General features: G+C 36.3%; 1 protein-coding gene across 5 annotated transcripts in view; it reads left to right on the top strand.

The window, feature by feature from the left end:
- The window catches only part of WAPL (WAPL cohesin release factor), a 102,403-nt gene that overhangs the window by 62,260 nt on the left and 16,397 nt on the right, over positions 1–23,746 (top strand). For all 5 annotated transcript variants that reach the window (XM_049645338.1, XM_049645337.1, XM_049645336.1 and 2 more), the window contains 8 exons: positions 11,686–11,781; positions 13,065–13,217; positions 13,465–13,601; positions 14,319–14,430; positions 16,312–16,539; positions 20,001–20,112; positions 20,894–20,991; positions 21,942–22,018. In XM_049645338.1, the coding sequence (XP_049501295.1) occupies positions 11,686–11,781; positions 13,065–13,217; positions 13,465–13,601; positions 14,319–14,430; positions 16,312–16,539; positions 20,001–20,112; positions 20,894–20,991; positions 21,942–22,018 (1,013 nt within the window). The remainder of the gene's footprint in view (positions 1–11,685; positions 11,782–13,064; positions 13,218–13,464; positions 13,602–14,318; positions 14,431–16,311; positions 16,540–20,000; positions 20,113–20,893; positions 20,992–21,941; positions 22,019–23,746) is intronic.

The raw sequence follows: 23,746 nt of genomic DNA, 5'->3' as shown, positions 1-23,746 counted from the left end.
TGGGGTTGAACCCATGAGCTGTGAGATCATTACCTGAGCTGAAATCAAGAGTCGGACAGTTAACCAACTGAGCCACCCAGGCAGCAGGTGCCCCTGTTTACATCTTTTAAATTGTAGTTACACATGTGTAGGTTATGTAGATACACAAATACAGTATTGGTAAAATTTTGTATATTCAGTACATCACTATAATTATTTGGTCCTAATTTCAGCTGAAGATTATTCAGGTGTTTTAGGATTTAGCTTTGCTTACTATAAAAGACACCCCAAATAAATTTTTAAGTAGGTAGCTTACTTTTCTCAGTCCTTGGCTGTTTACCTCTGGACTATTTTCAAGTTGCTGTATTGTCAGAGTCGAGTTTCCTCTGTGATAGTGTTCTGTCATCTCTATACTATTAAAGCGTATAGAAGGAATGGGAAGGTGTGAGCAGTGATCCATTCCTAGACCAGGACCCACAAGGTGTACTGTACTTCTGTTCACTCATCATTGACTTGGACTTAGTCATGTGCCACACAAGCAGCAAGAGAGGTTGGAAAATCAGGACAAGCATGTGTGCAGCTACCTATTTTTTTTTTTAAGACAGTTTTAAATGTGTATTTATTTTTGAGAGAGAGTGAGCGCCTGCATGCTTGAGCAGGGGAGGGGCAGAGAGAGAGTGGGACAGAGGATCCAAAGTGGACTCTGCTGCCAGCAGCGAGCCCAATACAGGGCTCAAACTCACAGTGAGATCATGACCTGAGCCAAAAGTTGGACACTTAACTGACTGAGCCACCCAGGTGTTCCTCTAACTACATATTGTGAAAGAAAAAGAAGAGGAAATGAATGTTTTCAAGCCATAGGTGTCTCAGGATATTTATGGCTTCTCTTTTCATATTTCTAAATTTGATAATCCTCAGCTTAATACATCTGGTCCATTATATACTTAATGACATTTTTAGTTATAAAACATGATGCCCCTAATTCAGCTGATAATTTTATCATGGCTCATTGTAGTATTTTTTATAGTTGTTGAATTGTAGGCTAAGTTGTAATAGTTTTCATAAAGTGCCAAGGATTGAATTTATGCTTTGTTATCTGGATATTTTGCAGTTTATGCACAAATTATGATATTTTAAATTCTAACATGACAATAGCCTACCTTTTTTTTTTTACCTTTTTTTTCTTTTACATTTTAAAATTTATTTTTGAGAGAGAAGGAGAGAGAGAGGGAGAGAGAGAGAGACAGGGCACAAGTGAGGGAGGCCAGAGAGAGAGGGAGACACAGAATCCAAAGTAGGCTCCAGGCTCTGAGCTGTCAGCACAGAGCCTGACCTGGGGCCCAGACTCACAAGCCGCGAGATCATGACCTGAGCCGAAATCAGATGCTTAACCCACTGAGCCACCCAGGCACCCCTACAACAGCCTCTTTTTAAAAAGATTTTGTTGTTGTTGTTGTTATTATTATTATTATTATTATTTTAATGTTTATTTTTGAGAGAGAGCACACAAGCAGGGGAGGGGCAGGGAGAGAGGGAGACAGGATCCAAAGTGGGCTCTGTGCTGACAGCAGAGAGTCCGATGAGGGGCTCGAACTTCATGAACCCTGAGATCCTGACCTGAGCTGAAGTGGATGCTTAACCGACTGAGCCACCGAAGCGTCCCCCCTGCCCCCACCTCTTTTTTAGTTTAGAGGGAGAGGGGGAGAGAGGGAGGGAGGGAGAATCCTAAGCAGGTTCCACGTTCAGTGCAGAGTCTGACATGGGGCTTGATCCCATGGCCCTGGGATCATGACCTGAGCTGAAATCAAGAGTTGGATGCTCAGCCAACTGAGCCACCCAGGTGCCCCGGTCATGGCCTGTTTCTATAAAGTCATTGCTACCAGTTACACTTTTGATGTATACTCAACAAATAACTGAGTAGTAGTGTGCCTTGTTCTTCATGTAGTTAGGAATTAACAATTTTTTCATAAAAATAGGCCATTTCTTTAAAAGGTATTTACGGAGTTTAATTGAATACAGTAGAAGAGATTTTAAGCTCAGATTTCTCCCTTGTACTTATAGACTGTATTCTCTGCATAGTGCTCTGTATTAATCTATTATAAATGTCTTGTTCTTAGCAGTGTGTTTTTTTTTTCCAGTGTTTGTTTATTTTGAGAGAGAGAGTGCATGCGTGCACATGGTTTTGCATGTACGTGGAAGGGGCAGAGAGAGGGGGGAGAGAGAGAATCCCAAGCAGGCTCCATGATGTCAGTGCAGAGCCCAATGCAGGGCTCCATTTTAGGAACCTGTGAGGTCATGACCTGAGCTGAAATCAACAGTCAGATGTTCAACTTACTGAGCTACCCAGGCATCACAGAAGTACATTTTCTATTTAATTTAGGGATATCTGCCTTTTTTTCCTCAAATAATTTAACCTAAATATTTAATAACACATGAAAATCTTTTTAAGGGTTTTTTTTGTAATAGGGTGGAACAACTTGAGATTATGTGATTATAATTAAAGGAAAGTTCTAAAAAGCTAAAAGGGGGTGCCTGGGTGGCTCAGTCGGTTAAGCGTCCGACTTCGGCTCCAGTCATGATCTCACAGTCCGTGAGTTCGAGCCCCGCGTCGGGCTCTAGGCTGACAGCTCAGAGCCTGGAGCCTGCTTCTGATTCTGTGTCTCCCTCTCTTTCTGACCCTCCCCCGTTCATGCTCTATCTCTCTCTGTCTCAAAACTAAATAAATAAACATTAAAAAAAATTAAAAAAAAAAGATATCACTCATTCTTTAAAAAAATAAATAAAAAGCTAAAAGTTATCCTAATCTTTGTTTAAAAAAAATTTTTTTTTAAAAACATTTATTTGTGTGAGACAGAACATGAGTGGAGGAAGGGCAGAGAGCTGGGGAGGGTGGGGTTGACACAGAATCCAAAGCAGGCTCCAGGCTCTAGGCTCTGAGATGTCAGTACAGAGCCCAACACGGGGCTCAAACTCAGGGACCGTGAGGTGTCGAAGTTGGATGCTTAACTAAGTCACCCAGGCGCCCCAGTTATCTTAATCTTTGTAAACCTTTCTCCCTCAGATTTCCTCTGCTATCATCCATCTTTTAAAAAACTCCTTAATGTTTAAGGGGCACCTGGGTGGCTCAGTCGGTTGAGTGTTTGACTTTGGCTCAGGTCATGATCTCACGGTCCGTGAGTTCGAGCCCCGCATGGGCTGTGCACTGACCGCTCAGAGCCTGGAGCCTGCTTCAGATTCTGCATCTCCCTCTCTCTGGCCCTCCCCTGATTAACTATGTCCCTCTCTCTCTCTCTCAAAAATAAATAAACATTAAAAAAATTTTTTTAAACTCTTTAACGTTTTTTTAAAGCCAGACTTAATTTCCCCTTTTTGAATTGCCACTAAAGTACCACAGGCGCATGTGTGCATGTGATCTCTCTCTCTCTCTCTCTCTCTCTCTCTCTCTCTCTCACACACACACACACACACACACACACACACACACACACAGTTGTGTGTTGCAGCACTTGATTCTTTCAGAACTCATTTCGTTGTACAGCCTGCTGATTGAATTACTGGTTAGAGTGTGATTCTGTTCTCATGATATCCTTGTGTGGGTAAGACTAGATGAATTCTAATCAGCTTACTATTTTTGTCCTCATTTAGTACATAGTCTTCTTTAAAACTCAGAAATAAATTTGGTACTGTTAAAAAAATTCATATGGCTTAAAAGCAATTATCCAATTTTTTTCCCTTTTGGGAGCCATCTCAGTGAAGGATAGCATAATATTGTCATTTCTTCTTAGCTTTTGGTGAAGGAGTTCTTTCCTCTGCTTTGTAATTATGATTCAATAAGCCAATCTGTTAAGCATGGCCTTGGCATTAAAATTGTAAAGACCCCATTTTTATCCATTGTTCTCATAGAAACTGGATTCTCTCTCATGGATAAATGCTCCCATAGGTCTGTTACTGGAATGTTTTTCCCTTAGCTCTAATAGAGTGTTGTACTTAGGGTTCTTGTTTGTCGTGCCCCTGGATAGTTGAATAAAATAGTATGTGTTTAAGATTACTAAGATTGAAATATGTTAAAATGATTCCAGATCTTTAAAATGTTAGAGTATTCTTGGGCCATCTGGGTGGCTCAGTCGGTTAAGAGTCTGACTCTTGGTTTTGGCTCAGGTCATGATCTCACGGTTTGTGAGTTTGAGCCTGCATCAGGCTCTGTGTGGAGCCTGCTTGGAATTCTCTCTTTCTCCCTTTCTCTGCCCACTCCTATTCACATTCTCTCTCTCTCTCAAAATAAATAAATGTAAAGAAATATAAGGGGTGCCTTGGTGGCTCAGTTGGTTAAGCCTCCGACTTCAGATCAGGTCACAATCTCATGGTTTGTGAGTTTGAGCCCCACATCAGGCTCTGTGCTGACAGCTCAGAGCCTGGAGCCTGCTTTGGATTCTGTCTCCCTCTCTCTGCCCCTTCCCCACTCACGTTCTGTCCCTGTCTAAAATAAATGAACATTTTAACTTTAAAAAATGTTACAGTGCTCCTTTTTTGTTGTTTGTTTTGAGAGAGAGAGAGAGAGAGAGAGAGAGAGAGAAAGAATCCCAAGCAGGCTCTGAGCCACAAACTGTGAGATCATGACCTTAGCTGAAACCAAGAGTCGGACATTTAACCGACTGAGCCACCCAGGCACCCCAAATGTTTGAGTATTCTTAAGGAGCTTTCTTACTTATTTTGTAATATTCTCCTTATTAGATTACAGCACAAACAGAACCCACAAATATTTTAACACAGCGAAAAGTTAAGGAATTTGTTTAATGTGATATGTCTGGTTTTTAAGCGAGAATAAAATTAACGAGATTAAAGGTAAGCCTAGTGTAGTGGTGCAGTCAGAATGACCTGGTTTAAACTTAGCTAGGTTGCTGAATGATAAGGATGATTTCATCTTCCATGAAAAGTCAATTCTTAAGTGGTATTTTTGCAGGTACTATACACAGTCACTTTCACTGAGTGACCTTAGCATGTGACGTAGTATTTTTGTGTAGTCTCCATAAACAATTCACTTCAGTGCATGTGCAGTTGTCATATATCATTTTGGAATGATGTAAAGAGCTCAGAGTCTGTCAGTGTTGTCCTTACCCCCCAACCATTGCCCCTTGTATGTCCATGTGCATGCTACCTGCAGATTTTTTTATTTTAATTTTTAGATAATAGTATGTATCTTCATCTCCTCCCTTTATTAAACCTATATTAATCACGTAAAACTTTGAAATAATAGTTGAGGATCTAATTAGATCCACTTTCATTTAGTTAAGTACTAAAATGGTAAAAAGTCAAAACCTTTTTTTAAAGTTTATTTATTTTGAGAGCATGAGCCATGAGTGGGGGGAAGGGCAGAGAGAGAGAGAGGAGAATCCCAAGCAGATGTGGGACTTGATCCCACAAACCCTGAGATCATGACCTGAGCTGAAATCAAGAGGTGAATGCTTAACCAATGGAACAACCCAATCACCCTACAAAAACTTTTAAAATAACTGTATTACTGGGTGCCTGGGTGGCTCTGTCAGTTAAGTGTCCGACTTCGGCTCAGGTCATGATCTCGTGATCTCATCTTTTCATGAGTTTGAGCCGCACATAGGGTTCTGTCCTGGCAGCTGTGAGCCTGCTTTGGATTTTCTGTCTCCCTCTCTCTCTCTCTGCCCCTTCCCCTTGTGTGCCTCCATACCTGCTCGCTCTCTCTCAAAAATAAATAAATAAATACATTAAAAAAATAAAATAACAGTATTATTAAATCTCTTTGTTCAACAGAGTAAATAGAAAGTTCCTTGAATATGTCCCTTTAATATAAGTTATTTGGTTATTCTGTATCCTGTTAGGCTTTAGGGGCTTTTCAAAAAGAATTTATTTTGGTAAACACCACATGGAATTTACCCTCTTAGGAAATTTCTAAGTGTACAATACAGTATTATTGTTAACTATAAGCACAATGTTATACAACAGAACACTAGAACTTTTTCATTTTATATTATTTTTTTGTATGCAGTGAATAGCAGCAGCCCCTTATTTCCCACCTCCCTTAAGGTCCTGGCTACTACTCTGCTTTGTTTTTGTATGAGTTTGACTACTTAACATACCTTACATAAGTGCAATCATGCAGTATTAGTCCTGTTAGGCTTACTTCATTTAGCATAACATCCTGAAGGTTTATCAGTCTTGTAGCATATGATAGGATTTTCCTGTTTTATGGCTGATAATAGTCTATTGTATGGATATATCACATTCTCTGTATCCGTGGTTTTTTTCTTTTTTAAAATTTTATTTTTAAGCAATTTCTACACCTAACGTAGGGCTCGAACTCACAACCCTGAGATCGAGTTGCATGCTCTACCAACTGAGCCATCCAGGTGCCCCTATCCATTCATCTTTTGATAGGTTTTCACCTCTTGGCTATTGTGAATAATGCTACAGTGACCATTAGAGTGAAAAATTTTCAAGATCTTGATTTGAATTTTTTTGATAATTGGTTCTATTTTTTTTCCTTTTTTTTTTTAATTTAAATTTTTTAGTTAACATACAGTGCAGTATTGGTTTCAGGGATAGAATTCAGTGATTCATTACTTAGATACAACACCCAGTGCGCATCACAAGTTTCCTCCCTAATAGCCATAACCCATTTAGCCCATCTCCCACCCACCTTCCTCCGTCAACCCATAGTTTGATTTCATTAAGAGTCTCTTGTGTTTTGTTTCCCTCTCTTCTCTCCCCCTTCCCATATGTTCATCTGGTTTTTTTTTAATTAAAAAATTTTTAATGTGTATTTATTTTTGAGAGAGAGAGACAGTGTGAACAGGGGAGGGGCAGAGAGAGAGAGAGGGAGACACAATCTGAAGCAGGCTCCAGGCCCTGAGCTGTCAGCACAGAGCTCAATGCAGGGCTTGAACCCATGAACCACGAGATCATGACCTGAGCTGAAGTTGGATGCTCAACTGACTGAGCCACCCAGCTAGCTGCCCCATCATCTGTTTTGTTTCTTAAATTCCACATATGAGTGAAATCTAATAGTATCTGCCTTTCTCTGATTTATTTCACTTAGCATTATACTCTCTAGCTCCATCCATGTTATTGCCAGTGGCAAGATTTCATTCTTTTTCATTCTTTTTGATGGCTGAGTAATATTCCATCGTGTGTGTGTGTGTGTGTGTGTGTGTGTGTGTGTGTACACACTACATCTTTATCCATTCATAAATCAATGGACATTTGGATTCTCTCCATAGTTTGGCTATTGAGGGAAGTTCTATTTTAACGTGTTTGAGGAATCTCCTGTTCCTCAATTGTTTTCCATAGTGGCTGCACCATTTAAATTCCCACCAGCCAGTGCACGTGTATTCCAGTTTTTCTCTGCATCCTTGCCAACACTTGTTATTTTCTGGGTTTTTTTTTTTATAATGGCCATTCTAATGGGTGTAAGGTGATATTTTATTACGATTTTTACTTACATTTCACATGTGATTTGTGATGATGAACTTTTCAAAAACCTGTTGTTTCTTTCTGTTCTTTGGAGCGATTTCTGTTCAAGTCCTTTGCCTATTTCTTAAATCAGTTTTGATTTGGTTTTTTGTGAGATTGAATTGTAGGTATTCCTTATATATTTTGGATAGTGACCCCTTATTAAATATATGGTTTGCAAATATTTCTTCCGTTTATAGGTTGCCTTTTTATTCTTTTGATTGTTTCCTCTGCTGTGTAGAAACCTTTCAGTTTTATGTAGTCCTGAGCCACAGCCGGATGCTCAACCAACTGAGCCACCTAGGTGCCTTATAATGTGTTTTGGTACCAGGAAGTGTGGTACCAAAACTGGAGGCCTCCAGTTTTTTTGTTCTTTGTGAAGATCATTTGGGCAATTCAAGGTCTTTTGTGATTCCATATGAATTTTAAGTTTGTGTTTTATCTTTTCTGTAAAGAATACCATTGGGATTTTGATAGGAATTGCATTGAACCTATAGATCCCTTTGGGTAGTATGGCCATTTTAACAATATTAAGCCTTACAATCCATGAACACAAGATGTCTTTCCATTTATTTGTGTCTTCCTTAATTTATTTCAGTAATGTTTTGTACCTGTCAGTGTGTACAGTCTTTTGCTTCCTTAGTTTATTCCTAAGGTTTCTTTTTCTTTTTTCTTTCTTTCTTTTTTTTTTTTTTTAATGCTTTTGTAAATGGGATTTTCTTCATTTCCTTTTTGGATTTGGATTGTTCTTTTTTAATTGTATAGAAATGCAACAGATTTTTGTATGTTGAGTTTGTATCATACAACTTAAGTGAATATATTTATTAGTTCTAACAGTTTGGGGTTTTTTTGGTGGAATCTTTTGAGTTTTCTTACACACAAGATTGTGTCATCTATTAACAGATAAAATTGTACTTCTTTTCCAATTTGTATATTTTTTATTTTTTTTTATCTTGCCTAATTCCTTTTTGGTATGTCTATGTTAAATAGAATTGGTGAGAATGGCCATTCTTGCCTTAATACTGATCTTGAAGGAAAACCTTTCAGTTTTTTACTGTTGAGTATGTTAGTTTGGGGCTTTTAATATGTGACCTTTATTATATTTAGGTAATTTCCTTGTATTCCTAGTTTGTTGAGTGTTTTTATCATGAAAGGCTGTTCAGTTTTGTCAAATGCTTTTTTTTTTTTTTTTTTTTGCACCAAATTGTGATGATGGACAGAATTTTGTCCATTCTGTTAGTTTGATTTATCACATTGGTTGATTTTCATATTTTGAATTATTCTTGCATTCCATTGATAATTTTTCTTGCATTCCACTGATAAATCCCACTTGGTATATGATCCTTTTAGTGTGCTGTTGAATTCAGTTTTCTAGTATTCTGTTGAGAGTTTTTCCATCTGTATTCATCAATGATATTGTTCAAAGACTTTTGAGATGAGTTAGAATAGTGTATCCCAGTCTGATTTTTATAACAGTAATACTTGGTAAGATGTGTTTTCATGTCAGTTATTTCATTTCTTCATTGCAATTCTCTGTTAGATGAATAGACCACATACTCCCAATTTTCTTTTGGAGATGCTAGTGTCAGAATTACACATCATCACTTAGCAACTATTACCATTAATATTATTGATAATAGGTAATACTTAACAGAGCACATATTCTTTTCGGCACTCTTCTAAATGTTTTATATATTTTCATTTAATCCTCAGATAAGTAAAATGTTTAGTAACTAATAGTAGAGCTCACTGTTCATCTGGATTTTAATACAGACCATCTGGTTCCTAAGTCTGCTTAGGTATATCACCACTCACAGTTAATTGGAAGGTGGTCTGTTTAATTTAGATCTGCCCTGCTGTTTTGTTACCTGTGAAACCAGATACCTTATTATTATCCAGAAGATTATTATTGGAGATCAGTGCTTTTTAAAAAGAAGTATAGTGATTGGGCTTTGAGGCACCTGTTCTTTCCAAATGTCCTTTATCTTCCTGGGCTCACTACTATGCTTTGGGTGTCAGAAGTTGCTTAAATGAAGAATCTAACAACTAGCAGGCATATGGATTATATAGCTGATGTTTGAGAGAAGAACAGTAAGAAGTAGAGAGCTAGATTTAAAAAAAAATTTTTTTTTTAACGTTTATTTATTTTTGAGACAGAGACAGAGCATGAACGGGGGAGGGGCAGAGAGAGAGGGAGACACAGAATTGGAAGCAGGCTCCAGGCTCTGAGCCATCAGCCCAGAGCCAGACGCGGGGCTCGAACTCACGGACGGCGAGATCGTGACCTGAGCTGAAGTCGGCCCTTAACCGACTGAGCCACCCAGGCACCCCGAGAGCTAGATTTTAAAATTCATGCTGGATTTTCTCTATGTGGTAGTACCTCAAGAGGCCTGATTAAATCATTGTTGGAGTGCATAAATTGCTTTAGATTACTAATGCATCCTCACTTTATGTAAGCCGGTTTGTACGAATAATGGGTTTATATACGTAGTATAGGTGAGAGACTATGCAAGTTTCAAAGTAGGATTCCTTTTAGTATTACGATTTTTCTGACACATTTAATATGCAAATCAACTTAAACTTTATCTTTCAATAAACTAGTTATTGTAGAGCTTACACTGTTACCTTGATGTCACAACATGGTTGTTTTAAAGATAGTATTTGGAAAAAGATAACTTTGATGCTTGATTCCTGTTATGTTCGTTTACTGCAGCTAGTAAGGGAAGAAGGTTATTTGTTATGTAAATTTTTGGCCTGTCTTAAAAGTATGTTTCCCAACTTGTACTTTTTTTTTTTAAGTTTGTATATTTATTTAGAGTGAGCTAGTGCCAGCAGGGGAGGGAGAGAGAGAGAGAATCCCAAGCAGGCTCTGCACTATCAACGCAGAGCCTGACATGGGACTCGAACCCACAGAACCATGAGGTCATGACTTGAACGCTAAAATCAAGTCAGGTGCTTAACCAACTGAGCCACCCAGGCACCTCCCAACTTGTACTTCTATTTTTTGTCTGTAGTACTGAAAGTGTGAGTTATACTCTTATAAACAGAAGATCTCTTAAGGAGATCAAACATTTATTTGACGATTAAAGAACAAACTTGAAACATAACTTTTGTAAAGAATGGCAAAAGTGTTCTCAGCTTTTGTTTAATCAGTCACCTTTTTTTTTTTTAATGTTTATTTATCTTTGAGACAGAGAGAGACAGAGCATGAATGGGGGAGGGTCAGAGAGAGGGAGACACAGAATCTGAAACAGGTTCCAGGCTCTGAGCTGTCAGCACAGAGCCCAACGCGGTGGCTCGAACTCACGGACCGCGAGATCATGACCTGAGCCGAAGTCGGCCGCTTAACCAACTGAGCCACCCAGGCGCCCCAATCAGTCACTTTTTAAAAGTGAAGATTTTTGTGCTTTTCATACAGATTTAATCTATGGATTTGATTATAGGGGTTCATGGTTCTTTATTCTCAATTCTGAAATTGAGAATGTTAAAATTGAAAGTTATTTTAAGTTTATATTAAATTAATTTGCCAGCACACTAACCTGGACTGAGGTGGAGCATGTTCGTTTATATCTTTATCCCACTTCATGTGAATATGCAGACATTTTGCTGCAGAAATCATATGTGTATTACGTAGTACTGCTTTAGATTCCACTGTATGTAATATATGTTATGTAATATATGGTAACTACTTTTTAAAATATATATATGTAACTACTTTTTAAAAATTTGTAACTACTAATTTACACTAATAGTTACTACTAATATTTAACTATTTAAATATATGTAACTACATTTTAAAAATTTGAAAACTTCTCAGTAATGGTACTCATCTGGCCCCCCATAGTTTCACTTACATATGAATATACGGAACTTTATTACTTTTCATAAGCTGCTTTATTTCCACCACTGGAAGAATATGGAGCATGAACCAGTAGTAGGAGGAATACAGTATATGTTGAGTAGACTGTGTTGATAAGTAAGTTAGTACAAGATTGGTAATAGTTGCCCACAGCACTAATTGTTGATTTTGTGGCAGAATACCACAGTGATTCCATAGGCATGAGAGCATGGTGGGAATACAAGCTAGGTATTGTCTGTCCTGCTTTGTCTAGGATATATGTTTATGTATTTAAGTTATTCTTAGTGAATTTTTATTTATTAAATGAGTTACTTTTATAATGATGCAAAATAAGGAAACAGGTGACCTTTTTCTCATCTCTCTAGTCTCCTACAAAAGCTGTATATAATGCCAGACATTGGAACCATCCAGACTCGGAAGAGCTGCCTGGGCCACCAATAGTAAAACCTCAGAGTGCCACAGTAAGTGAACTGTACATTTTATTTCATTTTTGTTTAATAGATTATAAATTAAGCCATTGCTATCTTTATTCACAGTTTGAAAATCTTTGATTTCAACAGTGTGTTTTGGACTTCCTCATTAAAATTGAGTGGCTTCAGTTTAATCATTGGAAAAGTGAGGATTATGGACAGGATAATGGAAAATCTGGTGCTACTAGTTTATAGATAAGAGCCTTAAAAAATATTGGACCGCTTTTTACCCTTGACCCACATTTTCTGGAATTACTGTATTTAGTGTTTTAAGGGTAAATTATTCCATATTTGAATTTTGTGATTAGCTACTAGAGCTATATTATAAATTACATCCTACATAGATCTTAGAGTAGCTTTGAGTGGTTCATTTACTTTTCAGAGGAGAGCTTTATCCTTCATTCCAGTAATACCTTTCAGTTCAAAACACATTTGAAACGGTTATCAAATTATTTTCTTCAGAATAACTGAAAGGACCGTAGATTAATATTTCTAGGTTAATGGTAATACCTCAGTCATCTGGAGCTATCAAGTGATGAATTCAAAAGAGTTAGGGATAGATATCTCTATATATACAGTTCCCTGTCTCCTTAAGTTGAGTATATTCAACTGTGCTTACTAGTATAGAATCATCATTGTGTGTATTAGTAATTATATACCAGCCTTTTATTATGACTATTTATACCCTAAATTGAAGATTCTTGTACCTTTTCTTTTTTTTAGTGTTTGTTTATTTTTGAGACAGAGAGAGACATTATATGATTGGGGGAGGGGCAGAGAGAGGGGGGATACAGAATCTGAAGCAGGCTCCAGGCTCTGAGCTGTTAGCACAGAGCCTGACGCAGGGCTTGAACTCACAAACCGCGAGATCATGACCTGAGCCGAAGTCGAATGTTTAACCTACTGAGCCACCCAGGCGCCCCCGGATTCTTGTACTTTAAAAGTTCTTTTGTCTATCTGTTGTAGTTCGATTCTCCCTTTCCTAGCTTTTCTCAGTGTTATGTATGTAATTGTGGTTCTTTATTCCTTCTAATGGTCCTGGAGACAAATAATAGATTGTCTGTGAAATCTGAGGTTAAAAAAGACCAGAAAGAATTCCCGAGTGGTTCTTTTGTTGAGTCTTACCTAGTAGTGCATGGAATTTCAAAGTTGCCCTTTATGACCTTTCAGAGGCTTTTCCCACTTTTTTTTTTAAGCCAAATTTACTAGGTAGATGAGTTATTACTATTTTTTTATATTTATTTAGAACAATAATTTAATACCTTTATTAATAGGTGAGGCTGTCTTCAAAGGAACCAAATCAAAAAGATGATGGAGTTTTTAAGGCTCCTGCACCACCACCCAAAGTGATAAAAACTGTGACAATACCTACTCAGCCCTACCAAGATATAGTTACTGCACTGAAATGCAGAAAAGAAGACAAAGAAGTAAGCAGCTATATACAGTTTTACTGCACGTGGATAGATTTTTGTATGTAACATTTAGCCTTTTAATGTCTTGAACAGATATCCACGAACTTATCTTTTCCTAGTACTACCAATGATTTTAAAAACATTTCTTTTAGTTGCCATCTATTGAATTGTTTTATACACTTTTAAATGAAGTACAGCAAGCCCGTAGATTTAAGTTGCTAGTTCGTGGTTATAAAAGAGGTGGACTTATTTTTCTTGGCAGTTATATACAGTTGTTCAGCATGTGAAGCACTTCAATGATGTGGTGGAATTTGGTGAAAATCAAGAGTTCACTGATGACATTGAGTACCTGTTAAGTGGCTTAAAGAGCACTCAGCCTCTAAACACACGTTGCCTTAGGTAAGATCTTATTTTTATATTTGATAATTATGTGCATGCTATATCTTATTAACACTTTCCAGCCGAGTAGAGCCAAACATTTGTGAGTTTATTATCATGAATGTATTTTATAGTCAGTGATAAGTTAGAATGTGATTGATTTCTCATGAGGAACTTGATTCTACATGGACAATGGAAAGTTGGATGATCGTAGCCATTTAGCATAGTACAGGCTTCAGTTTACAGATGCTTAAAAGAAGTGTTACATTAAAAAATCATTAAAAAAGTTATTTTTCATCCCTAAATTTTAGACAAGTAATAAATTTGTTTTAAGCATGTTTTGATTTGGATCATCTTTTGCATACTGTAATAGATTGAATATCTTAGTTTGAATTATCCAGTCAATTGGAATATATCCAATCAAACATTATCTATAGTCCTGATACAACAAAAGTGTTAGTTACAAAAAGTAGCTGAGACCTTTCGCTTTTAATGATAGTAGTAATACACTAAAGACTACTGTGTGTTAGTTACATTTTTTAATATAGCATACCTAATCACTATGCATCAACAGGTTTTTAATAATTCATTTTGCCCATGGGTTTTATATTGTGATCTCAATGGGTAGTGCTTTGACACCCCTCACCTCTCCCCATTTGCTTGTTTTGGTATTGCACAAACAAAAAACTAATGCACTAGCTATTTTCAGTCCCCCTAACCTAGTCTGTTTTCTCCTAGTGTTATTAGCTTGGCTACTAAATGTGCCATGCCCAGTTTTCGAATGCACCTGAGAGCACACGGAATGGTAGCAATGGTTTTTAAAACCTTGGATGATTCCCAGCACCATCAGGTATTTTTAAGTTTCTGGGATTAGGAAGCATTATTTTAAAATTTTAGTCTATTTAGCTATTGAAAAATATTGGTTATTCATATATGAGTATTTCCTAATTTTGGTTTCAGTTAGTTTTATTTGCTGAATATATAGAGCTTAATGCTAGAAGTTTTTTGCTTAATACATTATTTAAGGATGTTTTCTCATGACCCTGTTTTCTCTTAATTTGTTAATTTATACTATTAAAACATCATTCTGATTTCATACCTAACATACTATGCCATGCTATACTGAATATTTAATTCTGTATGCATTGATTTCCTTTAATCATAAGATGCTGGAAAAAAAATCTTTAATTACTCTATTGAAAGCATGAGAAAAATGGTTTGAAATTAAAAAAAAAATATTTAGACATTTTGTTTGGATGTTGAATCTAGTTCTAGCCCATTGTGAAAAGAAATCTCATTTTCATTATGGCTTTGACACTATCTCTTAAAAATCAAGCATATGTAATAAAAGTTGGGTTTAACATTTTTCAAATTGGGAAAAAAATTATTTATCATTATCAGTAGTGGTGTTTTCAGATCATTTTACTATATTTTTGCTCAAGGAAATTATGTTTTAAATGCAGATTAGGTGACACAGTTTGATAGTGAATATTCTGAAACTGAAAACAGTGTACTTAACCCTGAGTTGGGAGAACTCCATTGCCAAGTTGTAGCAGATACAGAACAATGAGAGGAAGAGAAAAGAACTAAGAATTAATTTGCTTTGTTACACAGTTAGGAGAGGACCAAGGCATTAGTGTGTGCTCTTGGGGGCAGTGGATTTCCCAAGGCCTATACTGTGACATCCTAATTTCTAAAAATAATTTGCTCTGTAAGCATTTAATTAGTCACCTAGTCAAAAATTTTTCTACTTTGGGAGAATCAGAGTTTAAATCTTTAGATAATTAAGTTTCTGTACATATGAAATAAGTGTAAGTACAAAATATTCCAAATGTTAGACTATCCCAACATAGACCATTTTGTTAATATTAATGGTTACCTAAAATATATTACCTCAGTACTCTGGCTTTTAGTATCTATTATAAGCAGAATATGTTAATAACTGCCTGATCTCAATGATTTTGAGAGCACATTATATTAATGTGAAAACATTTTTTTTTAATGTTTATTCATTTTTGAGAGAGAGAGACAGAGTGCAAGTGGAGGAGGGTGAGAGAGAGAGAGGGAGACACAGAAACTGAAGCACAGTCCAGACTTTGAGCTTTTAGCACAGAGCCCGATGTGGGGCTTGAACCCATAAACTGCAAGATCATGACCTAAGCCCAGCGTCAGACACTTACTGACTGAGCCAGCCAGCCAGGCACCTCCTGCTTGATTTATTTTAAAGAAATGAGTCTAAATATGTTTATTTGAGCATCTTAACTTTATAGTATTGACACAAACTCAGCTGTGTTTATTTTATAGAAAAAAAAAATAACCTAAGTGGTACAGATTTTAAAACATGCTCTTGATTTAAAATTGAAATTCAACTTTATCAACTATATCCTAAGGTGAACTATTGTATAAAAACAGGTGTGTGTAAAAAATGTTTTATAAACTCTTAGCACAGAATGGCTAAGAAAATATGTAATTCCACTTAACATTTTTCTAGTTTGGGAGCATGCATATAGGGAGCGCTGATAGAAAGGAAAATTTTAAGTAGTGATAGAAAGGAAAATTTTAAGTAACAGACCTTTATTCATTTAATTTATATTTTCCTAGAGTATGCCCCTTAAGGGGGCAGTTTGCACTGAATATAACATTTTTAAAGCTTCCAACAAATCTCAAAACAGTCTCATAAATGAAATTGTCACCAGTTGTGTACATTAACTTTTATTTTTGTCTGTTGAAGAATCTGTCCCTTTGTACAGCAGCCCTCATGTACATATTGAGTAGAGATCGTTTGAACATGGATCTTGATAGAGCTAGCCTAGATCTAATGATTCGACTTCTGGAACTGGAACAAGATGCTTCTTCAGCTAAGCTACTGAATGAAAAAGACATGAACAAAATCAAAGAGAAAATTCGAAGACTGTGTGAAACTGTCCACAACAAGCATCTTGATCTAGAAAATATAACGGTAGGTTTCTTCCTTCCGTCCATTATAAAATGAAAATTACTTTCAGAAAGTTTTAAATTAGTCACAGCAGGTGTGTGACTTTGGACAGATCATTTAATCTCCTGGTCAACAATTGGGCAAGTTCTTCTAAGGCTTAGCTCTGAGCATGATTCTGTTCCCTGCCTAAACTAGCCCATCTATATTTAGATTTTTTGCCAGTAAATTTTCTGTTGCGTTCTGTCTGTCCTTTTGTTTTGGTTTTTTTTTTGTTTGTTTGTTTTTTGTTTGTTTTGTTTATTTTTTTAGTGTATTAACTATATTTAGACTGTTAGGAATTTGAATTCTTATTCTCTGTAGGTTTCAGGAATAAAGATCCAGAGGATTTTCAGGGGCCGTTTAAATGAGCATTCACATATTCCAGAGTATCTCAAGGTGTCTGGTTAACTCCTCAAGGGCCCAAGGCTCTGAAAGAAGTTTCCTGCCTGCAGCAATTGGGGTCATGGCCAGTAACCCTTAGGCTCAACACAACTCCCGAAGTTTAAGATGACTGTGTTGCTTCTGGTTGATTCTAGTTCTCCTTTCCTTTGGCTGCTTTACTTGTAGAATCAGTAGTATCCCCACAGGTTACTAGGTCAGTAGAAGGTAATTGGCCTTGTCATTTTGAAAAAAGGTTATTTGTTTATATATAATCTGACTTTGAGATATTTCCAATCTCAAAACTGTATGAGCATTGTTTTTTCTACTGACTACTAATAAACTGAAGACTGCAGCATTTGCCTCAAAAATTATAGAATGCTTTGTACTAATTAAATATGATTTAGGGGTAGTGCTCTGTTTAATTAAGGTAGAGTGATTTGTATAAAGTGGGGTTTGAGGGGAAAGTAGGTTAACACTAAAAGACAAGATATAGAATTGAATGTATTCAGTACTTAGTAAAGTTGGGAAAATAGCTGTTATGCTCAGCTGGTGGATAAAGATCCCTGTACGTCACCACATTGTATACTACATTAAAATATATATGTAATTTTTATTTTCCTTTAACCTTTTGCAATGCGTACAAATTTTTTAATGATATGAAAATAAATTTGAGATTTTTATTTTCTGCATCATTGAATAAATGTATCTTTTTTGTGGGGGTTTCCCATATTGTTCAACATTTAGATTCTTTCCAAGCATTTGCTGTTAAATAGCATGATGATAAACTTGTTCCTTGAAATTTCTCTATGGTTTGTTGAATTTATTAGGGTGGCAAATAGCGGTATAATAACTTTCTTATGTTGTATTAAATAATTTACTTACATGGTTAAAATGAGAACACAGTTGCTAATTTTAGGATGCCTCTTTTTCCTCCCAACTTCAGCTATACTTGACTATTGTATTTGTTTTAAATTGTACAGTAGACATTGTTTTGTACAGTGACTGTTCCCCTACACATTAGTTTTGGTTTTTTATTAACTGCTTAACTTCTTAAAAATACATTCCTATTCCTGATGCACCTTGGGAAGAGAATTTAAAATATATTATGTTTTCAGGTATAATTCACATAACTGAGAGCTAACAATTGCTGGTTAGTATTCTGATTAATGATTTGATTGTGCTTTAACTCTTTAAGGACTATTCCAGTTTGCATATAAAATGTTTGATTTGTAGGCTGTTTTTAATGATGTTGATAGAGACAAACCAAGGCCTCTTTTAGCATAAAAACTTAATGATTGTTTGCTGTATATTGGCATCAAATTACTATTCCCTTTCGTCCTTAACAAAGAAATCCTCATTAGGCTTCGGCTTTATTACTACTATGACTCTTGAGCTAATATACCTGAACTGATCTCATTAAATTACTCTTTCAGGGACTTAGAATGAGAATTGGGCAAAACGGAATCTGTTTTTATAGTGACAATTTCTCATTCTATATATGTCACCTTGGACATCAACCTTGTTTTTTTAATGAATAGACTAAAATATTCTAGATCTCCTCTAAATCTGTAATACTAGTAAGATTTTTTCTGGTAAGCTCTGTTTTTTCAATTTCTAAATATTTATATTCAGTTCCAAACCAGGAGGACTTAATGTAAACTTGTATCTTTGAAAGGAAAGAAGCTTTGGAAAGAAAACCAGGTCTTATCAGCTTTGCTAATTTTGTTAAGCTGAAGTTCCATATTGTTACAGGAACCAGATTGTTCTTTCTTGGGGGGTGGCTGTATGCTTTTAAAAAGAAACATAATAAGAAAGAAAATGAATAATTAAAAGCAAATGAAGAGAAAGAAAAACTCTAGTCCGGTTGTAAATACTACTGACTTTACTGTCGTGACTTTACTATTCTGGGCTTACTGTAGTGCTGGTCTTCAATCATTATTTACATATAATTTTGTCACGATAGACATATCATGTGTATCCAGGCTGCTAACACTGCATGTCAAGTTCAAGACTAGTGAATCTGAAACCCTAAAAGTAACAGGATTTTTATTCAGAAGAGATAAGAAAATATACAGAATTTAAAAACAAAACAAAAAATCCCAAGCAGCTTTGCAAGGAAAATAAAGAATTACTGACAGGGACTCAGAGTAGAAGAAATACAGTTAGCTTATAAATATGTGGAAAAAATGTACAAGTTTACTGTAGTTTGAAAAATTCAAACCAAAGCAATAAGGTAATCATTTTTTATCCTTTGGCAAAAATTTAAAGTGATAGCTAGTGCTTTTGAGGATTCAAAAGCAAAGTGTACTGATAACACCCACACTTTGTTCCTAGAGTTAAATGTTACAACCTTTGTGGTAAATTATTCCAATATAGTGTATTACAGTTAATACATAGGCACTTTGATTCAACAGTCCTATTTTTCTATCTTTGTGCCTCTGTTCTATAGAAAGAACAGTATCAGCATTTATTTTATTGAATTGACAAATGATAGACTTTTTTTTTTTTTTTTAAAGTGAGCTCCGTGCCTGATGTGGGGCTCTAACCCACAACCCTAAGATCGAGAGCCACATGTTCTATGTCCTGAGCCAGCCAGGGGTCGATAGACTTCTTTCTTTTAAGCTTATTTATTTGTTTTGAGAGAGAGATCTCGAGCAGGGGAGGGGAAGAAAGAGGGAGACAGAGAATCCCAAGCAGTCTCCACGCTGTCAGTGCGGAACCCGATGCAGGGCTGCTCAAACCCATGAACTGCAGAATTATGACCTGAGCTGAAACCACAAGTTGGATGCTTAATGGACTGAGCCACCCAGCTGCTCCTAGATAGACTACTTTTAATAAGGGGTTTTCTCTGTAAAAACAAGCCAGTGGTTTAAAGTGTTTCTTCAACTTAGACTAGTCTGATAAAAATTAGTTCAGTTTTACTTATGAAAGCACTTACTGTTACAAAAAATACTATGGGCTGGTAGCATGCAGTGAACTTTTCTAAAGTAAAACAATCTGTAGAAGTGTTGCCTCAGAAATCTCACCAAGATTCAATATTCATTAATGATGCCTCTGATTTTTAGACTGGGCATTTAGCTATGGAGACCTTGCTGTCCCTTACTTCTAAACGAGCAGGAGACTGGTTTAAAGAAGAACTCCGGCTTTTGGGTGGTCTGGATCATATTGTAGATAAAGGTATGACATACACATGTATATAACATTTTTAATGTTACTTAAAGCCTGAAGAAAATAATCTATTTACATACTTCAAAAAAATAATGGCATCAATTTAAACATATTTTACTTTTTTTTTTTTTTAAGATATATATATATTTAAATGTTTGTTTATTTTGAGAGAGAGAGGTAGGAGAGAGAATCCCAAGTAGGCTCCGACACGGGGCTCGATCCCACAAAGGGATAAACCGTGAGATCATGACCTAAGCCGAAATCGAGAGTTGGATGCTTAACCAACTGAGCTACCCAGGCATCCCTGTTATTTTATTTTTTTTAATGTTTGTTTGAAAGAGGGAGGGAGGGAACACGTGAATGTAACCGGGGCGGTGGGGAGGGGGGGAGCAGAGAGCAAGGAGAGAGAGAATCCTAAGCAGACTCTGCTCGTGGGGCTTGATCTCACAAACCGTGAGATCCTGACCTGATCCAAAATCAAGAATTGGATGCTCAACTTACTGATTACCCAGGTGCCCCAAGGTCTGTTCTTTTAGCAGCATCTTGCAAATCTCTGACTTTTAAAGGAAAAGCCATTAGCACTCTGATATTGGGGAGTTATGGAAATAAAAGAGCAACAATAAGAGTCTCCTATATTTCAACATTTCGGTATTCTATAAAACTCAGAATAAATTATATTCAGAGAGGTTCTGGCATGTTCGTGGGTGCAGATGGCGTTTAATGTTAGTTAAGGAGATAAATATTGAGGTGATAAGACATACTAATTTTGTATCCATTTTGTTTCTCCTAGTGAAAGAATGTGTGGATCATTTAAGTAGTGATGAAGATGAAGAGAAACTAGTAGCTTCATTATGGGGAGCAGAGAGATGTTTACGAGTTTTAGAAAGTGTGAGTATAAGTATGGACAACTATGTTGAGAAAATTGTGACTGAGTGGGTGAGAGACCGTCAGATATTTTTTATGAAGTATCCCAAAAGTTTACTTTGCTAATCCAAACTGAAATTATAATGCATTCGTTGAGCAGCCAGTGTTAATGAACAAGCTAAATAACCAGTTTGGTTTAAGGATGCATATTGTCACTCTTTAGGAAACCTTGCAGGTTAAGTTTGTTTTTATTATAAAATGTCCTTGTTCTTTCCTTAATGTGGAATTCTGCTTAAATATATTGTTTGTGGAAAATGGTAATTAAGAGCTGTCAGGTTTTTTTTTTGTTTTGTTTTGTTTTTAATCAATAAGGATTTTCTTGATTTAGCTATTTGAGCCAGATCGTAATCACAGCTCTTAATAATATTTGACTTTGAAGAATGCTACTGTTGAACTGTGTATGCCATAAGTATATTTGTTCTTTGGCTTTTATGAATGATTAAACCTAGTTCGGTGTAGGTTATAATTTATGCTGGCAGTGCATTTCAGGATAATATAGAATTAAAAGTTCTTGGTGTAGACAAAATTGAAATTTTTCCTGCTCTTTTAGAGTGCTTCAGGTGCATTACATTAAACAGGTAGCATTTTTTTATTCTAAATTAATCCATTTAGGGACTTTAATAGTTTATAAGTTAGAGACTGCTCTTTTCTGACATTGAGAGTGATTGGTAATTCATTACAGTGAACGTGTAGTTCAGAATGTTACTTATGAGCAAACAGTTGTAAAAATGCTTTAATTTTATAACAAAGGAATAGCTCTATTATTCTAAATATGGAACATGTTGGTTATTCCCTTAGATGACAAGGGCTGATTCTTCCCTATCTTTGTCTTTACTGTACAAGGGATCGTATGTTGTATGTAAATGAATAAAAGCTGTGTATTGCCACAATTATTTCATATTTTTCCCTTTTAGGTAACAGTACATAACCCAGAGAATCAAAGCTACTTGATAGCATATAAAGATTCACAGCTCATTGTTTCTTCAGCTAAGTAAGTTTTTTTGAAATATCATGCTGTTTATTCAAAGCATTTGAGTTGAGGGGCGCCTGGGTAGCTCAGTTGGTTAAGCTTCCGACTTCGGCTCAGATCATGATCTCACAGTTCGTGAGTTTGAGCCCCACATCAGGCTCTGTGCTGTCATCTCAGAGCCTGGAAGCCTGCCTTAGATTCTGTGTCTCCCTCTCTCTGCCCCTCCCCCACCCGCACTCTGTCTCTGTCTCTCTTTCTCAAAAATAAGCAAACATTAAAAACAGTTTAAAAAGGGGGTGCCTGGGTGGCTCAGTCAATTGAGCATCCAACTTCAGCTCAGGTCATAATCTCGCATTCATGGGTTTGAGCCCTCTGTTGGGCTCTGTGCTGATAGCTTGGAACCTTGAGCCTGCTTTGGATTCTGTCTCCCTCTCTGCCCCTCCCCTACTTGCACTCTGTCTCTTCTCTGTCTCTCAAAAAATAAAGTGTATATAAAAAAAAAAAAGGCATTTGAGTCGACCATAAAGGAAGTATGATTGTATCACCTTCCTTCATAAAACACTTTTGTCAAGTTCTGTGAACAAGAGGTAGTACAGTGTAGTACAAAAGTTAGGAGTGCAGATTATGGAGCCAGAAAGACTGAGTATGGATCCCAGCTTCATAACTTTAGCCCTGTGACCTTGGGCAAGTCATTTACTTGCTACAAGTGATTTAGAAGGGGGTAATAATTGCATCTACCTACCTAAGGTTGTTGTTATTAAAAATAATTTGTATATATGCTAATATATGTTATATATAACATTTTCAAAAATATGTTTTAAATGGTATATTTGTAAAATATTAAAATATTTAAATGATTTTTAAATGTCTTGTCTTTAAATGTCTTACTGTATACAATGTATATATTACGATGTTAATATATATGTGTATGCATAAATAATTCTTAGATATGGTAAAAACTAAGTATTAGTCCTTATTTTTATTGTAAATGACCTTTTCTAACCCTCTCCTGTCCTTTATATGTGTTTTTCCAGATCTATATGTAGCTCTCTCTATTGTACTCTCTCTGCCCAACTTGCATGACATTAGGTTAATGCTATCACTTCAGTTCACATAAAGTTTCCAGTTATGTTTCCAGCCTTGGTTCAAGTTTAGTACAACAGCCTCTTCCTAATATCTCCATCTTAGTTCTTGATATCTCACCTTCAGCCTGTCCAGCCCAATACCACAGGGGCTTAACTTTCCCAAATCTCTGCTTTGTAAATACAATCCCCAATGCCAAATCTCTGGTTCCTTTTTTTTTTAAAGGATTTATTTATTTTTTAATTTCCATCCAAGTTAGCATATAGTGCAACAATGATTTCAGGAGTAGATTCCTTAGTGCTCCTTACCCATTTAGCCCATCCCCCCTCCCACAACTCCTCCAGCAACCCTGTTTGTTCTCCATATTTAAGAGTCTCTTATGTTTTGTCCCCCTCCCTGTTTTTATATTATTTTTGCTTCCCTTCCCTTATGTTCATCTGTTTTGTATCTTAAAGTTCTCATATGAGTCGAGTCATAGGATATTTGTCTTTCTCTGACTAATTTCACTTAGCGTAATACCCTCTAGTTCCATCCACATAGTTGCAAATGGCCCAAATCTCTGGTTCCTTATTGGCCTTGGATGTGTGTTCATAGTCCTTCGAATGAAATCAAAAGCCCACTGTAGCCTGACTCGAGTTCATGTGTTTTTAATCCTTATTTTACTGC

Source organism: Panthera uncia, chromosome D2 (assembly GCF_023721935.1).
Source record: "Panthera uncia isolate 11264 chromosome D2, Puncia_PCG_1.0, whole genome shotgun sequence".
Lineage (NCBI taxonomy): Eukaryota > Metazoa > Chordata > Mammalia > Carnivora > Felidae > Panthera > Panthera uncia.
Note: the sequence above shows the minus strand (reverse complement) of the source record. Positions and strands in the feature narration are given on the sequence as shown.